Source organism: Rhynchophorus ferrugineus, unplaced genomic scaffold (assembly GCF_030347505.1).
Source record: "Rhynchophorus ferrugineus isolate W39M unplaced genomic scaffold, kcgeb_rfMv2 rfM9, whole genome shotgun sequence".
In the NCBI taxonomy this organism is placed as follows: domain Eukaryota; kingdom Metazoa; phylum Arthropoda; class Insecta; order Coleoptera; family Curculionidae; genus Rhynchophorus; species Rhynchophorus ferrugineus.
In genome coordinates this window covers 25,922,956-25,943,176 of record NW_027472588.1, presented here as the reverse complement: position 1 = coordinate 25,943,176, position 20,221 = coordinate 25,922,956, and the positions used below count along the sequence as shown (strand labels likewise).

General features: G+C 31.6%; 1 protein-coding gene across 2 annotated transcripts in view; it reads right to left on the bottom strand.

Annotated features, from left to right (window-relative positions):
• The window catches only part of Axs (Abnormal X segregation), a 51,940-nt gene that overhangs the window by 13,663 nt on the left and 18,056 nt on the right, over positions 1-20,221 (bottom strand). The window contains exons 5-10 of one of the 2 annotated variants that reach the window (XM_076414359.1): positions 11,915-12,087; positions 8,523-8,681; positions 8,257-8,464; positions 5,980-6,200; positions 3,003-3,131; positions 841-954 (exon numbers count right to left, since the gene is read on the bottom strand). In XM_076414359.1, coding sequence (XP_076270474.1) covers positions 841-954; positions 3,003-3,131; positions 5,980-6,200; positions 8,257-8,464; positions 8,523-8,681; positions 11,915-12,087 — 1,004 coding nt within the window. The remainder of the gene's footprint in view (positions 1-840; positions 955-3,002; positions 3,132-5,979; positions 6,201-8,256; positions 8,465-8,522; positions 8,682-11,914; positions 12,088-20,221) is intronic. The other variant, XM_076414360.1, reaches the window with a different exon arrangement.

Genomic DNA, 20,221 nt, shown 5'->3' with positions numbered 1-20,221 from the left:
TTTGAACTTTATAGTCCCTACTATTTGGACTTTACCTGGATTTGCTGATAACTACAGAGGAAACCAAGAAAATTATATTAATTAATTGAAAGTTTGTTAATTGCGAATTTGTAAAATTGCAACAAATTTTCCAATCATTGTCTCCTATATTGTTAAAGTTTTTGTTTTCTAAGCTAATCCTAACTTGGTGATAGATATATAAAAAGCTCATTATAATCTTACTTTAAGAAAAAAGTCCTGAGAGGTATTGTGGACGCACCCAAATCCTACAGGACTGATTACCTACATGCAAACCTTCAGATACCCTCAGATACATATCTGATCTTGTGTAGTGTTGTGTAGTGAGGTGCATATAATAAAAAATACAGCAGTTGCATGTGTAAACATTATTTCACCAGGGTCGATGGGTCCTCCTGGTTATATAATTTAAGTTATCATAAAGACAAATTGTAGGTTAGACGGAAACGACTAGTAACAATGTAATAATTAAATAATTAAAAAAAATCTTACTGAACCCGCTTTTTACTAGTTTCTGATTTCTTGATTTTTTGTGATGCGCTGGAAAATATTTTAAAGCACGTCATAACAATTTTTTTCGTTATATTGAACTGAGTTAAATATTACCTTTAAACTTTTTATCCCTATCTAACATATTGGCGTCAGTAGGGTTATTGTCCCAAACTGCGTCAATTTGTGATCATAAGTTGCACAAATCGAATGACTCAATATTATAGTATCAAAAACAATTTATATGTCAGCCCTTGAGCTTATAAAAGCTTATAAATTAAATGGCTATCATAACAGACACTATAGACTATATCTCATCATCTAACATTTTACCTGGCCAGCACAATTGCTAGATCTCAACATAATTGAACCATTATGGGGTGTTTTCGAATAGAGAGCAATGAGTAGACTTCCATCTCCGACATCATCGAAGTAATTGGCGAATATCTAGTACAAAATGGGATAACACTCCATTAGAAACTATTCGGGTATTCTATGAAACTATTTTGTTAAGAATTTTTTTCAAAACAAAATGGTGACTCAAATGGCTCAACGGACTATGAATTCCAAAAAACGCGGTCATGTGCAAGTATTTCTGTTAATACTGAATGGTGCGACAAATACTTACAGTCTTTATAGTAATTGATAAACTTTCAAAGTCGTTTTGTTCTTTCTCGAATTTTATTGAGATCTGTTTAAGTTTTCTTTTTAGTATCCATACATATTCGGTTCAAGAAATACTGAAGAAACAGCTAAATAATTTTGGATGGTTATATATATAATCAGACAGAATAATATATATTTTCGCTTTTTCCTGCTAGATACTTTAGATGCTTAACACATTTGAAATAGAGTTCTATATAATATTTTATACATAAAACTAGCGTCACTCGATTCCTTAGTCAACAATTATTGAGCGTTGAAAAGACTTTACAGAAGGTAATTTTTATGATTATGAGTGTGTAAAAAACCAAAATTAAAATATTAGAAAATTACTTGTTTCTGAATTCACCAAAGACCATTATGAAGCTAAATTTACCAAAAAGAACTGACTGCTTGTGGTAAGTCAAACGTTAAGTGTGAACCTCTTAGTCCACTAAAAAATATTATTTTTCTCCATTATATACATAAAACATTGGACTCTTAGGCAATGTTAAAGCTGAAAATATCGAGTTTTTATCGAATTACTTGTTACAAAAATTTAAATCGATGGGTGCAGAATATCTTCCAAAATACATTTCACACATTCCCATTTCGATTTTTTTCCTCTAATCTTAGAGTGGTGAGTAACGAACAAGGTGAACACTTTCATTGGAATATAAAGCAGGTAGAAAAGCTGCTGGTTTGTCTTGAAAAAGGATTTTACTGTTCACAAGGGGAGGTTAATATTTCGTCATTATCTTTCAGAATATATGGCTAATTTTTTCTATTGACTACTTAAAACCTACGCTATTTTGATTCATTGTCTCCTTTTACCAACTATGGGGTTTATCTGGACTGGACCTAAAGTTTAACGTGGGCTCCGACCCACGGTCTTCAGCATTAAGCCTACCGACTGGCGAGTGACCGACTTTAGTTAGAAATCATCCCAGAAGACATCCAGTCTTACCCTGCCTGGTTACTGGCGTGACTGGGATAATTCTCCTTGTCGGATTTTAGACTCTCGCCTAGAACATTCACAAATTTTAAACAATCACAAACATAAATTTACGACCATGCCCCAGCAGGATTCGAACCCGCGGCTATCGCAACAGTAGGAGGACTGTCCCATCGCCTTTACCACACCGCCACCAAGCCGGCTAGTAAATATGATTTAAAATTCTCACACTGTCTTCGTTTATTTATATAATACTTTAATTTATCAGAACTTTAAAATGGTACGTGTTACAAAAAATCCATTTAAGATTTTGTGTTAAACAGCTACAATTTGACATAAAAGCCGTCTTATTTAATGTTATAGAACAAAAAAATGTTATATTTGTAATTGCTGCGTTTTGCGATTTCAAACTTTTATTTTCAATCTGTCGAATGATTGCTATTCTATATTACTTTCTACAGCTATTTGTTGAATATAAATTAATACACTATTAATTGCATCAGTATCTTCAAGTTATATGCTAGTTCAATAATGACGTCTGCTAATTATACATTCCTCAACATTTTAAAATCACTTTCATTAAAGCAATAAAACTTAATACGCAAAAGTTGACAATTTATTTTCTAAATTTTTACTTTAAGATTTCCACTTTTACTTTTGGAATTTTATTACTCAATTTAAAGTTATCATCAAAGGTGAGATATCCGGAATCGCATTATAAGGTCCAAACTCGAATTCAATTAACATATAAACGCAAAAGAGGGAAAAAACGAGGAAGAACCGATTTCATTCAAGACGATTCCGAATGTCGTTAGGCTGTAATGAAGTGTACAAGTGGAAACAATGAATTCTCGATTTCCTCGAGATCTCCGCGCGCCGCCCAACTTAAAAAAACTACCTGAATTATTCTTGAGTCGTCAACTGGTAACTGGGGGATGTTTAATAAAGGGAAACTTCTTTCCGTCACTTTTTCGGTTGCCCTTTTGGACTCGCTCTCGAAGCTGGCCCTTCGTTTCAGTTTTTGCGTCTGCAAAAGAAAATTCTATTCAGTTCTCGAATGAAAATAACAGATCCCACGATAATTAAGAAATAATACGGGGAGTTATGAAAAAATGAGGAAGCGGGGGGTTGGTTTGGAGAAAAAGTTTCGCCTGTCCGATGTATAAACATTAGACATGATTTTAATTAAAGTTTCGACGGTGTAGGGGTTTCTGAAGCGTGGGATTTTCAACGAATTTATAAACAAATTAAAAGTTTTACGCGGTTAACTCGGTGCACTGTTTGTATGCTAAGAACGCCACTTATATAATAATTATTAAATCTTTCTCGTGGTAATGTTATCCCGAGGGCAAGTGTTCAGTTATCAGTATTAAATTAAATTCTAATGACTATTATTCAAAATTTAATTTAAAATGTAATTTCAAGCTTTTAATACTTGCGCTATGTTTTTTTTATATTTCAAGGGATGTTTTAAAGATTAGTGATTATAATCCTTCACATGTTAAGTTTTTCATACCTATATACTGGAAACGTTTTAAAACTTAAAAGTTGTGCCTTGCACACGTTGACCGAACTGATATACTCGGCAGTAAGAATGTTGGTGAAAATTTGTCGTTAAAATGTGTAATATTGTGGGTAGATCACGGACAGTCCACTACACCAACGTCAAAGCAAGAGATCCACTTGAAGAAGCTAAATATTATTTTATAATGTAAAACGTTTTTCAACAGATCTTGAACGATGAGTATAGTACATCTGCATTATCTGAACCAAGGTCATAAAAAAGGTTAAGATTACAATTCCAAAGATGCATGTTTTCTGATCATTTTGTTTACAGTAAAAAGGCATGCATTGAGAAAAACTCGTGCAATACATAATAATCAAAATGTCTTGCATCATTTTCAATAATTTTTTTTTCTAAAAAATTATGTTGGTTTAGTTGTAATTCAATCAGCATTTTGAAGCAGTGTACCAGCCAAGTCATGAGGTATCCAGAGTAAGAATTCCGCTGATTGCGGTAAAACCTCCTATTCAAGCTGCAACTTATATCAAACAAAAGAATGACTTTGCGTTTGTAACTCTCTATTAATCGACTTTGTTGAATCAATATGTCATTCGCTTTGTTCAGCTGACGTCCATAGACACGTGTAGTAACAGTTTTATTAGGGTTTAGCAGCTCGTAATCACAAAACATGGAAACATAAAATGGGAACTTAAATGGGCACACCCGTAATCTTGTTTTGGGCGTCGGAATCATTAAGGGATCGAAGGTAAAAAGATAACAGATTTCTTTTCTTTCTTTCGATTTGAAATTTTGTGACAACTTTTTAACAGGTTATATATATTTTGCTTCCTATTTTTGCGTATTATTTGAAAGTAATTTGTTGTTATGACATTATTTTTGTTGAACTTAAAGTAAATAGTACTTGCTTAATGCAAAATGATAAGTGTTGTTTTCCAGGATGTGATGGTTCAAATAATATTAATTATTTTCCAAAGGATTATGCTCTAGTGTAGAAATGGTCTTTAAAGGTAATTAACGACAAACTTCAGGAAACCTTTTATGATCTCCTATATGAGGTTCTCGAAGGTTTGTTTTTTGCATTGCAGACCGACTAAATTCAATTCCTAATTATAGTTTTAATGGAAAGTATTTAATTAAATTCGTTAATCTATGGAAAAGGAAAATATTATTTAAATATATAAAGTTTTATATTGGAATAGGCAGTTTTTCAGCCCACATTATAATCATGAAAAATAATTAGAAGTAAAAATATAAATATAATAGTTAACTGAAAATTACAATATATATTATGCTTTAAAATTTAGTGTATATATGGTAAGATAGTTTTATATTTTTTTATGATTCTGCTCTTATGTTACACTATCTAAATATTATTTAACGGTACTAGGAACCTATATAAATTCGTTTGTGTGCGAAGCTATCTCTAGATTTTTTTTTTATTTATTGGCAAAAGAATGTACAAAACAAAATTGACATTCTCATTCTCATGGTTGATTGTATACAACATACTGAGCAAAAGCTGTGTAGAAAAAAAAATTAGGTGTTGCTTGTGTTGGTGGATGAAAGAAATAAATACGATTCCAAGGAGCAAATGGATAACTTCTCACGACTACATATAGTATGGTTAGTGTCCAATTATATACTTAAATAAAATTAAAAAAATTTTTGACAAGAAAATTAAAATGTATGTAAAAAAGAAGGATTAATTTTTTTAAAATTAAGGGTTGTCTACTTTATAATATTTAAGGTAATGACCATGTGCGATTAGAAAATAAGTTTTTAATTGTCAGGTCAGATATTGCTTTTATATATTTTGAAAATATTTCATACATTGTTAACTAGAATTTAAATAAAACATTTTTTACATATGTTATATTACATTATTTAATTTTTCACAATGGGAAATCATTCATATAAATATCAAATTTAATGGGTCCGGCCAGGACCAATAATGTATATATGTGTTTGTATCAGCAAAATCAGTGTAGTGCATTACGAGCTATTAAAACGGACTGAAACTGATATTACAGAAGTCTATCGACATCCATTAAAGAAGCTAATTGTCGTAATGCTGCAAAAAAGATCAGTGATAGCGAGAACAGGCCTAAAGTCATCCTCTTGCATGGCAGTGTTAGGCCACATATTACAAAATTTGTGGAGGATATAGTACTGCAGCTGAGCTAACACACGGTTTGAAATGCTGTGGAAGTGGAAAATTTGAGCAATAATTTACATCGCTGCCAAGATAACATCGTTCGTTAGACAGAAACGTCATCAGAAAGAAAGAAAAAGTTGTATATATACATTTGTTGTATATTTTATTATTTTAGTATTTTACTAATATACGTACTTTTTTTGTTAAATGATTCATTCCCAATGGCATGAAAACCTCCACCAGATTTGTCACAATTTGGTTGGTAATCATCTGCGTTTTAAGTTGGCACCACAACATTTCCATGTCCTTCATTACAAATGCTATATAAATAAGGGCACTGAAATTGTTGACAAACTCAAAGAGCACCAACTTTGTGACACGGTGACGGTCAAATTGAGATTGAGTCCGATGATTTTCTATAAAACAATTTAAGATTAACATCTGTAGAAATATGAGAACTAAATACTACTATAATTAAATAATATTAACATGTAAAATAATGAGTTGTAAATTATATGAATTCTCTGAACTAAACTGCCAATAGGATGTATTATTTCAGTGTTATGTGCCATATTCCTTGAATCAATTAAATATCTTAAGAGACAGGAGCTATGAATCGATAACTCTCCTTTATCATAATTGACATTGTCACCTACCATGGGTTCTTCTCATCTAAAAATTTACTGAATTTTACCCGATTTAGTTGTATTGAATATTTCTAATCTCAAGAAATGTCATCATATCTGCATTGTATTCAGGAAGGTAAAATATATTACCTGTTTGCATTTTAATTAAAAATATTAATTATTTTCTAATGCAACGTCATAATTATTATACTTCAAGAACTGTAAACTAATTTCAAATGAATAATACTGAATGAATAATAAATTAAATTTAATGACTTACTACGATATAAATACTTAACTCCGCGACTAAACTTTAGCACACTATATGTTTCTATCTTTTAAATTCTACAGTTAAAGACGATTAATGAAAACATTACAAAAATACAATTTACACGTAGGATCCGCGTAACACTGTCCCACCCGAGCAACCCGACAAAACACAAGACACGACACATGAAGTGTGCAGTTGTGTATCAAACAAGCATCATAACAAGTATAGTCTATCCAAAGTTTTTTTGTACATAAGTTATCAACATCTTTAATATATTACCAACTGCAATTTATAAATTTCTTTGAGAATCAGATAATATTTCTCTTTTCATTTTATTCTAGTCAAAAAGAGATACATTGCTGCCTGATAAGTTCGAACGTGTATCCGAACTAGCCTGTCAATGTTGTCCGGTTGTCAAACGTAATCAAAATTCTTCAAAACAATAGTGATAAGAGGTTATAAACCGGCAAACGTTATTTTTTCTAGTCAGCGTCTCTAGTCAGTTACTTCGAACCGGAACGAGAAGTAAGAATGTAAGAACATATAATAAATACTCTACAAGATGCGTAGGAAAACTTATATCAAGATTATGTTATCTATATGAAGCGCCGAAGAGATTGAAATTGTGAAGACTAGAGGACTATGTACCCATTAAAAATATTGATCAGTTCTTTTTTTAGTACTTCTAGTTTTGTCGCGTCGTTCGAATGACCTGATTTTAAGTGATATCCATAAGTAAACAATAGCTGTCTCTTTGTCTTCTTTACGTGAATATCTTGACTAACCGTCTTTAATTGTAGAATATATAAGCTAAAAATTTATTTTTATTAAGAGTTGTAATGAATGGATAGTTGTGTGCTACAGTTTTGTCGCGGAGGATCTACATAGAAAAACTTGATAAATATTCAGGCATCTTCATAAGAAGGAAACTTTGGAACTAAGTAGTGCTTCATGATTATTACAATGCATGATCAAGCAGAGCCTTGTTGAAACATTATTTTATCGGTTTCCATTTTCATTTCAATGTTTTGAGCTTCCAATATAAAAACTAATGTTTCATTACCTACTTTTTTATATTTTAAAATCTCAATTTTACCAACGAGGGTTTATCTGGACTGGACCTATAGTTTAACGCGGGTTCCAAATAGCGGTCCTCGGCATTAAGCCTACTGACTGACGAGTGACTAACTTAGAAATCATCCCAGAAGACATCCGGTCTTACACAGCCTGGTTACTGGCGTGACTGGGATCATTATCCTTGTCGAATTTTGCACTCTTACCTAGGGACCATCACAACATACATTTATGACCACGACCGAGGACCATGACCATTAGTCACCTCTATCAATGCGCCACCAAGCGGGCTCGATACATACTTAAATATTATTTTAACAAAAATAAAAAATTAGTTCACAGTTTTTAAGAGCTGAAGAAAATAAATTAATGCTTGTTTGCCGTTGCATAACTAAATATGTACTTGAGTTCTAAAAAAAGTGAAAATTTCCAATAAACGAACGAACATAAATGATTTTTTTATATAAATTCCTGTGGTGGTTTCTTTATTATGTCACTTACCCCATTCGGTCAAATAAGTTGCTAAGCTTCTAAAATAAACACTTATTACATAAACGATCACGGTATACACGATTCCTGGACCACAAACTATATAACTATCCGGCCCAACGATATCCTTTACATAATTTTCGGACCAAAGAGACCACAACATCAAATAAAATCCTGCCAGCATGCATAAAACTACAATTGGGAATGAACAGGCATACATCTAGAAAAATGCCATTATTTTTATTTCGGATTTTTTTATTTTTTAGAGTTTTATCTACTTTAATATACGTCATATATCTTGGACTCTGAGGACACACTTTTCCGGTGACGGCGTCGATACCCATTATTCCTCGAAATCCAGGTCTTGGCTCGTCGAGACTGGTCATCTCTATTGTTCCCCATTTAAAGGCCAGTTCGCTAGCTTTCTTCTTCCATAACTGGAAAAATACAACAGTTAAAATCAAACAGTTAAACTAGATTTTAGAGTTTTAGAACCGTCATTTGTTAGGAAAGAGTTTGCAACTCACTATAAACTATACAAAAACAGTTTGATAGATGTCCTTTTTTACAAGGGAACCATAGAGTAATAAAAAACTAACTCTATAGGTGACGTTGAATAATTGTTTTCCGTGGTCTGTGATTGGTTCATTTCATTCATGGCTCCTTTGTTTGAACGCATTATTCGATGAAACGATCGATGAGGATCGCTATAGACTAAAATGGATGCGTTTGATCCGAGCACTGTGCGAAAAATGACGGCAATACGAACAAGGCACAACAATGTTATTTTTCAATATGATACCGTTCGATCACATGTTGCAAAACCGGGGCAAACATACTTGGAGATATTAAAATGGGAAGTGTTACTATAATTTATAATACCCATCGTATTCTCCAGACTTTACTCCTTCTGATTAGTACTTGTTCTGACATATGAGTCGTGACTTGTCTCAGCAATGCTTCCCCTCTTTTGAGGGTACCAAAACTAGGTAGATTCTTGGGTAGCCTTAAAAGATACACAATTTCTTCGAGGAAGGAATCACTAAATTGCATGAAAGATGGGAAAACTAGCAGCTATCGATGGACAATACCCTGAATAAAATACATTGTGACTGTTTTTCACAATAAAGCATCAAATTAAAAACACCATCCTTTAAAACTAATGTATTAATTAATTTAGAATTATATTTATTTTAGTACATTAATATTTACATGTATGCTTTATATATTCGAGGATGTTTAAATTTCATAGCTGATGCAGTCACTAAATTAATAGTTACATTTTAGTCAGATTTTAGACGGGCGCAGTCAGTAGGATCCCTAGAAGAGCATAAGTTTGTTCTCTTTTGAATTCATTCAGTTAGCTGCAATAAAATTAATTATCAAGAAATTAATACAGGTTAACGTTGGTTTAGTTTGGCAATAGTTCTGCAGTTAGTCGAAGTATTCCTTAGTGTAGTTAAGTGGAGTTTGGGTAAAAGTATCGCGGCTGAAGATGTAATGTCACAAACGGTACATTTGATGTGCTTAAAGACCCTTAGACATAAACTATTCCAATTAGCAAATATTCAAGAATTGAAAACCAAACCTGAACAGTGAATTCGCGGGCAAGCTTCATATTCCAGGGCCTAAAGCCACCAAAAGATGTGACTAAATTTATGGTGGAATTTGGACAAAATACATTTGGATTACAGTAGCTCAGTTCCTCAGTAGCTCAACTATCCATATAGGGTGGAAGAACATTTCAGTAGAGTACAATTGGGTAAAAACATATATATATATATATATATATATATATATATATATATATATATATATATATATATATATATATATATTATCCCAAACTAATTTCACTGTGAGAAGCTGGATATAAGAATAAATTTATATTCCATGCATACATGAGTCTTTTGAATGGAATTTTATTGATGCCCTATACAATCTGCCTATACAGTCTGGTGCATGATTGTAAATTTATATTTGTGATTGTTTCTAATTAAAGTTTCCTGTAAGGCAAGTGTGTAAAACCATCCTAGTCACGCCAGTAACCAAGCTGGACCGTGGGTTTGAGTCACAACAAACCGTAATTGGAGAAGCTAATAAATGAAAATAGAATATAGTCAACACACCTATTGCATCATTCATCTTCAACATAGATATGATCCCATCGAAAAAAAAAACAAACAAAATTAAAATAACTGTATTAATAAATCATAAATTAAAAGGCCAATAACCAAATATAATATAGAATGATTAATTACATCTTGCTGTAAATCGTTACTTTATTCGCAAAAAAAACGGGTTTAAGGAAAAATAAATTCGAATAACTTCATTGTAAGACATTATCTCTACGAGGCAATAAATGTGACCGTTGGAATAATCTCAAATAATTTTCCGAAGCTTATCGGAGCGCAAAATGATGCCGAAAAACAAATTCGCTCAGATTCCAGGATACCGACTCCCGGACAATAAATGTCTCCGTTTTTAACCCCCAATAAAAAACTCGGTAATCCTTTTCAAGTTCCTCCAGGAACCTTTCTCGGTTCCAATCAGCGCCGAAGGATATAAAAGAAATCGCTTTTCATTTCGCAGAACACCGCTGGAGTTAATATAATGGATATATAATGTGTATGCTATTTGATAGGATTAAATTTATTAAAATTCATGTAAATACCGTCATTGTGTTTAGGTGCTTTCATATATTCTGATAATTTTTGGCATTTCATATATTAATAAAAATATTTTCTATAATATTCTACATTTTTGCTTATTTCTAGCAATATGGAGCTATCGTGTGGAATGAACGATACTTATATGTAAGCGATGCATTTTATAATTTCTTTAGCATTTCGAAACAGTATGCCAACCAACCGATGCTGCATTTGTCTGAAGAAGTGGTAGTAAAAAGCTATACCTGGTAAGTACGATACAGTACAGTTTCGCCTTAAAAACTCTTGTAATATGTGGCCTAGCATTGTCATGCTGGCGAATAAGTTAAGTATCTGAGACTGTTACTAACTTTTGCTGGTATTTCTAAAAACAATTTGTTTAATTGGTGCTGGTAGGAGTCTGCTGTTCTGTGATCTCTCATATACATAGCACAATTTTGTGGCCATGAACGGTTCGATATTATATTTACAGTCAATTTGAGATTTTTCATGTGGGAGCCATTTTTCTTCCTTTTGGATTTTATCCGTGCTATAAATACGTCCAGAAACAATTGGTTTTGTGGTATTATAGGATATTCGTTGTCATTGATATCAAAATCATCACATTTAAATTGTTGAAACCAATATGATAGTTTTTATGTGACGAAGCAGCATCACATTTCTAAAAGTGTATGTTGGAGTTTGGCTTCATATTTTTTCAAAACTCATATATTGCATGCAGTAGTATCTGTAATATGAATTGGTAAAATAACAATATTCTTAGATTATGGATGGGATTGAAAAATATGTAGTGAAAACTATTTAAAATTTATACTTTTTCAATGCCTGTTTCAATCAATTTGCTTTCAATCAACACCATAAAATTAAAGTACATAATTTTATCACCAAGGTCAACGCCCATCCCCAATCTTTATTACTTTATTAATTTTTTTAATAAAATTATTTAAAGATATACTAAATTAAAAAAAACATAATATTACAATGTAATAAAAAATAAATACCTCTAGGAATAATGTCACCCAAATAATGTTGAATATGCAGAAGAAAGGAACGGTTTCCGAACAGATCGATCCCAGTAATCCCAGAATAACAGGAACTATCAAGAAGCGTGTGTAGTATTCCAAAAAGGCAAAATACATAGTTATGCATTCTCCAAAATATTGTTTAATGTCATCTGAAACAAATAAAGTTTTAAAAATACTATTTATATATCAGTTTGTTAAAAAAAGACTTTGAAATTTGTTCAGTACTGCAAAACCCAAATTAACAAGGAATTTTTACTGATTTTTGCTGATCTAATTATTCTGTCCTTTATATATATATGTCTTGTATAATATGGTATACAAAGGATGTCCGAGAAGATTTGAACTAAATTGAGTTATTGAGAAAGTAGAGTTGTTGAAATATTCTAAAGAATCATAAAGTACACAATATATATTGTGATAGTATATCGAGCTATTGGCCCAAAATAATTTTGCATAAATATTAATATGAACTTAACTTTGTTGGGCAACGCTGAACCTCTTACTTCTGTATTTGATAACTTTTTGGCACAGACCATTAATATTAAACAAGCGACAATAATAAAAACAATTAAATAAAATGTATTTCTATGTATTCTATGTCTCATATAGTAATTGGTTATTTTATGGGCTGTGTTACATTGGTGCAGTCTTGTTATTGAGTAACTGCTTGACGAATCTCATTTTTGAGGAAATGATGCGTCCAGACCAAATGGCGCTCGAAACAGTGACATGTTATGGATGTATATGTTTTCCAATCATATGTCAGTTGTTTGAACTACGGATATATCGCAATTTCGATTATTTAAGAAGCTATCAAGGCTTCAAGTTATTGTTTTAATTGTAAGCATAAAACATTTTAAGCAAGGATGTGCTGATTTTTAGTCAATGTAAGTGTACTCTTACTTTTAAGGAAATATCTACATATTTCCTTCAAATTTGTAATTATTGTCCTCGATATCTAATTGATACTCCTGGACATTCACCAACCTTATTTGGTTATTAACTATCTGATTATTTAATTAATAATTCATCTTATTAATTAGTACTATTTATTATTTAATTATTTATTAATATTAATATAATTTAATAATTAATGTGGGGCTGTCAAACTATTTTTAAAGAAATTGTTCAATAATAACAACGAGTTGTTCGGTTGTATAGTGTTCTATTTTTACTAAATCAAAATATAAATTAAAGGATATAAGTAGAGAAACCAATTTTCAATTTTATCATAAATGTTGCGAGTAATTGTTTATATGATCACTAAAATGTGTCTACAATACCAACATCTCCCATTATCCATAAATATGTGTCCCTTTTAGATCTATTCCAAAATATGTATATAAACAGAAATTATATAATACCCAAGAAAATTTTTATTTCGAAAAATAGGAAAATTCGGATAAAATTTGTAATAGAGCCAAAGAATTGCAATTATGATAGATGAAAAAACGTATTGTGGTCAGCTAGGTGCAAATCGTATGGATTAGACGGTATAAAGTGCCTAGAGACTTTATGATTTTGTGGTATTTCCGCATTCATAGAGTGAGTCCTATTATCAAAATTGAAACTACTATGGAGGGATACAATTATCCTAAGAAATACAATCAATATTTTGATAATGTCGACTGATCAAATATTGGGATACCAAATTTTCTACCTAGTTTATTATCTACTTATCACATAATATAAAATGTCGTTTACTTATTTTACATCCTTGTGCATTCACTCGGTCTATAATGTTCTATTTTTACTAAATCAAAATGTGTATTAACGGATATAAGTAGAGAAACCAATTTTCAATTTTATCATAAATGTTGGGAGTTATTGTTTTTATGATCATTAAAATGTGTCTACAATACCAACATCTCCCATTATCCATAAATATGTGTCCCTTTTAGATCTATTCCAAAATATTTATATAAACAGAAATTATATAATACCCAAGAAAATTTTTATTTCGAAAAATAGGAAAATTCGGATAAAATTTGTAATAGAGCCAAAGAATTGCAATTATGATAGATGACAAAACGTATTGTGGTCAGCTAGGTACAAATCGTATGGATTAGAGGGCGTAAAGTACCTAGAGGCTTTATGATTTTGTGGTACTTCCGCGTTCATAGAGTGAATCCTATTATCAAAATTGAAACTACTATGGAGGGATACAATTATCCTAAGAAATACAATCAATATCTTGATAATGTCCACTGACCAAATATTGGGATACCAAATTTTCTACCTAGTTTATTATCTACTTTATCACGGAATATAAAATGTCGTTCACTTATTTTACATCCTTAGGCATTCACTTGCAGAATAATCTAAAGCTACACTGACAACACAATTTTATATTATTTCAAAATTTCTCCGTTTATATCTGTTAGTGTATATATAAATTAAGATTTCGCTTAACGAATATTCTGGAAGCCTCGAAATAAATGAAACATGTCACCATTACCTAAATTATTATTTGAATATTTATGAAACAGACATAAAATCGAGATTCGCATATTGTGTGCTTTTGGTAATTTAATATTTCAAAATAAATTATAATGCCAGTAAAATATAAAATTATAATAATTTTCAAACTAAATTAATGTTTTTGTTACTCGTTATGTTTTGCATCTCGAGCATTGATGATTTTAACGAAATTGACTAGGCCTTAAAACCCTATTTATGTATTCGGTATTTTTCACCTACAACTGGCATTCGGAGGGGAGTATCTTGTCCTCAAACCAACTGGGCTAATACGATAATGCTAATGATAACCGACTTCGTAACTTTTTAACCACATTTCTTTATTGTTAAAAATCGGGTAAAGGGGAAAAGTTTATTTTGCTATTTTTAAACTCTTGACGACAGTCCGGGAGCATCAATTCAACTTAGTGTACAATAATTGAAAATTTCCATATGTTATCTTACAAGACGCAAAGTTAATAACAGAACTATGTTACTTTAATATTCAACATATAATTCGTATCTAAATATCGGCATCATAACTTTCGAATGCACGTTGTCAATAACGTCGAATGTATGCCAAATTTACTTTGAAAAAATGTAACATTTTAAGTAACGTTTTAAATTCGGAGTGGATTTTCCTTCGCATTTTACTAATTAGTATAACTCTAGATGAAAATAGATAGAATGAAGTTCGATGCGACCGAGCATGTAACAGAATCGGTCAATAAAATTCGATTTGTGTTGGTAGTGGTCGACACCGTTGTCATATGTCTGCAAAGGTATTTAAAACATTAATGATAATAATCAGAGGTTATAAACAGCCAAACGTCCTTTTGCAAATTATTATATTTAAACATTCCAAATCTATTAACTAGTCAGAGTCAGAAATACATGTGTCTAATCAGTCTCAATCATGTCTCTAATCAGTTACTTCCAACAGTATAGAGTTAACGGGGTTCCCTCTTGCCAGTAAAATGCGTAAGAGAGACAAGCATTTATACGATTAAATATTGGTTCATCCTAGTTTTATTGGAAATAATTTTAGGGTGTTGCAGCTGCATAGAATTAATTAACATAAACATTGAGAGCCATTGAATACAAATAGCGGCACAAAACAAAGCAGGCAAGATCACCTTGATATTAGCTTCATTCGAGGTTAAATTTATAAAATGTATAAAAACAGTGAGTAGTTCCTTCCTAATAATCCATAGAAAACTTCGTCAAACTCAAAAAGTCATCGCTTCATAGACTAGTTAAGAAACTTAGGATTTAAGTGGTGTAAATATAACCCATGAAGAGGTTTAAAGGAACGTTAACACATGTTTCTAAAAATAATACCATTTTTAAAAGAGTACAATAAAATCAACGAAGATTTATTATTTCAGTTTACGTATCTAGACTAGACAAAAATTTTTCAAAATGAAATATTGATACTCTTGGCAAAAAGGTAATAAAGGCACTAAAGACAACAAAAGTTAATGGAAGAAGGTAAAAGTTAGAATAACATTGGTTTTATTATTTATAATAATTTTTTATAATGAATTCATTGTAGATGTGCTATCGTTCATGAAGACAAGGTTTGTGTTTTATGCAATTTACATTTTTTAGAAACAAGCCTTAATAAAGGTGAGTATGTAGAAAAAAGCATCCTCTACAATAACAAATTCGCTCAAAGAAAAATAAATCAACAGATGGTGGAATTGTTGTGTACGGGTGAACAAGTGTACGATAGATTAGAAATTAAGCTTTTTGTGATTGACTTGAACAGCGATTCTCATAGTGAAAGAGACTGAATGAAACTTTTTGTTGTTGACTTCTAGCCCAATGTTCATAATTACCAATGCAGATTAATAAGAGTAGAGAAAACAAAAGGTGTGTATATAGTCAATATAAAATAACTGTAGATTCATAGATATTTGCGTAATTGTTTAAAATATTCATCAGCATTAGAATAGAATTTATTAGGAAATAATTAATAATAACTTTTGGAGATATGACAAATGCATTAGAGAGAATGTAGTGATTAAAACTAATTTTATGTAGTAAAATGTATACAGGCAGTAATAGAAGCTCTGGAGACATTTCAGAGATATAAAAATCACTTAACAAGGACACAAAGGAAATAAAGAAACAAGAAAAAATGTAATTAAATAAAATTAATTAAAGTAAAATAATATATTTTTTTAAAAAGGTGCCTAGGGCTACTGAGGGAAATTAAAAGTTTTGAGGTCTTCTGTATTGCGATCTCAGCAGAGAGAAAATTAGAAGTAGACGATAGTCGAAAGAGCTTGTAGTGTTTTGTTGCGCTTATTATCTGTACAAATTACTTTCGAATATAGACAGTCAATATATTTTGAAGAAGTTGCTTTTAAACTGTCAGGCGGCTTAGATTTTATTTTTTATTGATTTCTCTTTTCCACAAAAATACTTCATTGATAAAAATGTGCAATTGTGGGTACTGATATTTCAATTAATTAAGTGTGGTTTGATTTGATAAATACGGAGATCAATTTTGTTTTGAGGTCATCGTGCGGTTTCATAACGGTAAGTCCTGGAAATTAATCGAAGAGCTTCGCTTTGTCAACCTTTGATTACTAGTCGATTTTATGATTTAGTACAACTCCATATTTGCATATTTTATTGCTACTGCTAGTAAGTTTTTCAAGTTTCCTTTAGTAGAATTTATTGGAAGTTGAAACGATGCGTATATTGATGGGTTTTTAGTAGTGTATCCTGATAAAAATAGTTCTTGTACAAGCTGGAACAGCATCAAAAGGTGTGTCTTTTTTAAACGAAATTTAGATACAGTAGGAAAGAGGAAAAACAATGTTGTTATATTATTAATTTCACTTCCAATTATAATAAATTTATGGATCCCATTACCCCTTTGTTTCACAAAATAATTTTTAAATTGAATTTTTCATTCTACTATTGGGTGTGTTTCATGGCATTATTGAACAGAAAAGTGCGAAAATATGATATCAAGGATCAGCTTCAAACTTAATAATAGCTTCAAAATTGATGCCAGCAATAATTGATAACGACCGATGATTAAAATCTTTAAGGAACTTTTAGCAAAATTTTGTATACAATGTAATTTACGCAATTTCCGGTTCTGAACGTAACCCTTCGATATGATTGGATGAAGCTCGGATCATTAGTCTCCCGAATACTCGCGAAACAACATAACGATCGAGCCGAATAATCTAGTGAAGATCGCATTCGTCTGCTCGATTATTCAAACTAACACGCCCGAAACGAATCTCCATACATCGATTAACTTTTTCTGTGTAACGCTGAAGAGAGAACACTACCGGGTTCCATTAAATACGGCGTTAATAATTCGATAAGCTGTCCAAAATTCCGAAATAATTGAATTTTGTAGCTCGACGAGTGAAATTCCCCATAAACAAACTGTGGGCCGGTTTGGAAGCGAACAGTGGCCATGCCGGAAATTTTACCATACGACCTGATATTTCAATTAAAATCTTAATTAAATACCTGGCGTGCCTTTATGTTTCCCTAATAAATGAAAAACCGACAGTTCGAATGTTATTTCACAATCAGCTGCTCTGGGAAAAGCACATGGTTTTTTTCTTCTTGTTAAGGTAGAATGAGTGTCGGAATTCTTTTTTATAGGATTTATTCACTTGCGATTTGTTTATTTTGCTAATTAGATCTGTACGATATTAATGACACATTAAAAAAAACGATTGGATTCTGATATTTGTTACTTGATATTTTGATATTTGAAATGGTTACGAAAACTAAAATGTTCTTTACTTCAAAATGTACTTATAGTCTATCCAAAGGAGTAGTGAACCCACGTCATAAAGATGTATAATGTATATTGTATATTAATAAACTGCCTATTGCAGTTTGTAAATTCGCTTTAATACCAAACTATGTTTTCCTTTTCATTTTATTCCAATTAGAAAAAATATATGCTGCCTGAAACGTTCGAACATGCATTGTTATCAAATGTCTGCAAAATTATATAAAACATTAGTCATAATAAAAGGTTATAAATTGGCAGACGTTGTTTTGGCGCATTGCTTATTTTGATAAATAATTTTTCAAATTTAAAGTTTCAAGTTCAAGTGAAAGTAATATTCATAATTACGCTGATTAAAAATGCCGATACCAAACAAATAGTTAGTCAGAGGTAATGGGGATCAGGTCTTATATACCGTAAAATGCGTTGGAGAGGATTGTTACTATTAAATATTAAGCTGCTTGACTTTATATTGGAAATATTTTCGTTCTATCTACATACCTTCATGTTAGTTCTATTCAAGAATAAATATGTGAAACGTATAAAAATGGTGAGCAGTTCTTTTAATATAAACATAATATAATTCAATTATTTCAGAGATAACTGTTAGTATTAAAAGTATCCATAGAAAACTTAATGATATGCAGCTTTTTGGCAGCAGCACAATTTAATTAGGTTTTGTAAATCATATTATTTAATAATTTGTTACAAATACTTTGTTCTTCATCCTAGAAACAGAAATCCAACAAAAAGATCCCAAGAAGTTGTCGTCAACAGCTTTAATAAAGGAATGGCTTGCAAAACATAAATTAAGGTTTGAGATACCTTGTTAAAGAATTAGGTATTTTAATTGTCAATTGGTAAATATAAATTAAATGTTTAATCATGTTTTTGTATTTAATTTACTTTTTTTTAAATAGGCCTGAATGAAAATACTATCATTCATTCATCATTCCCTAGCACTGCATATTCAAATAAATCGAATTGTTATGGGATGTGGCAAATAATTATTACAACAGACGTGCAGGTCGAGAAAAATATTTAAGTAAAAATATGTAACTGTTTGGTTTGGTACCCTTCGGTTTGGATTATCTTCATCAGACACACAGGCAAAGAAATTGGCAAATGATGGAATTGTGAAATAGTGTTAGATTGGAAACTGAAAACTTAGTTATTGATTTATATAACTTTTTTATTGAATATTGAAAGTGACAGTGAGTGCATGATGCTGGATCTGGGACTATGATTCAACGCTGACAATACCATGACAGGGTAAATATTTATGTGCATAGATATCTGTTCAATTGTTCTGAATATATATGAGAATTTGGTTAAAATGAGCGAGGAGATAATGAATACTTATTGTTTTCCAGATGCAGAAAATGTAGAAGGGAAAATGAAGTGATTAAATCTACTGTTACCAAGAAAAATGTACACTAGTAACAGAAAAAACTAAAGAAAAATGCACTGATATCATAGTGATTTGACAAGATAACACACTAACAAAGGAGACAAGAACTAAACATACAAGGAAATTATGTTCTCTCCATCTGATTACAGGCCTATCAGCCTTCTCAGCGCCATTCATATCAGCCTCTCGAAGCTTGCCGAGAGGGCAATACTCTACGCTCTCAACTCTTTCACAAAGGAAAACAACATCATTCCAGATGAACAATTCGTCTTTCGCGCTCACCACTGATCCGTCCATCAGGCTACCCGTCTGGCCGCACACATCTACAACGCTCTTGACCAACGTAAAAAGCTTGGAGCAGTACTTCTGGACCTAACCAAAGCCTTCGACAAGGTCTGGCACGACGGATTGATCGCAAAGTGCGTGCGGTTAGGCCTCCCAGAAGACCTAACCGCTCTCATCAAGTCCTATCTCTCGGACAGATCTTTCCAGGTCAAGATCAGGGAATCACTTTCCAGTCGTAAACAAATCGATGCTGGCGTACCTCAAGGTTCCCCGTTGGCCTCGGCCTTATTTAACCTCTTTATTTCAGATCTGCCGAGAAAAGAGCACATTGACGTCGCGTTTTACGCTGAAG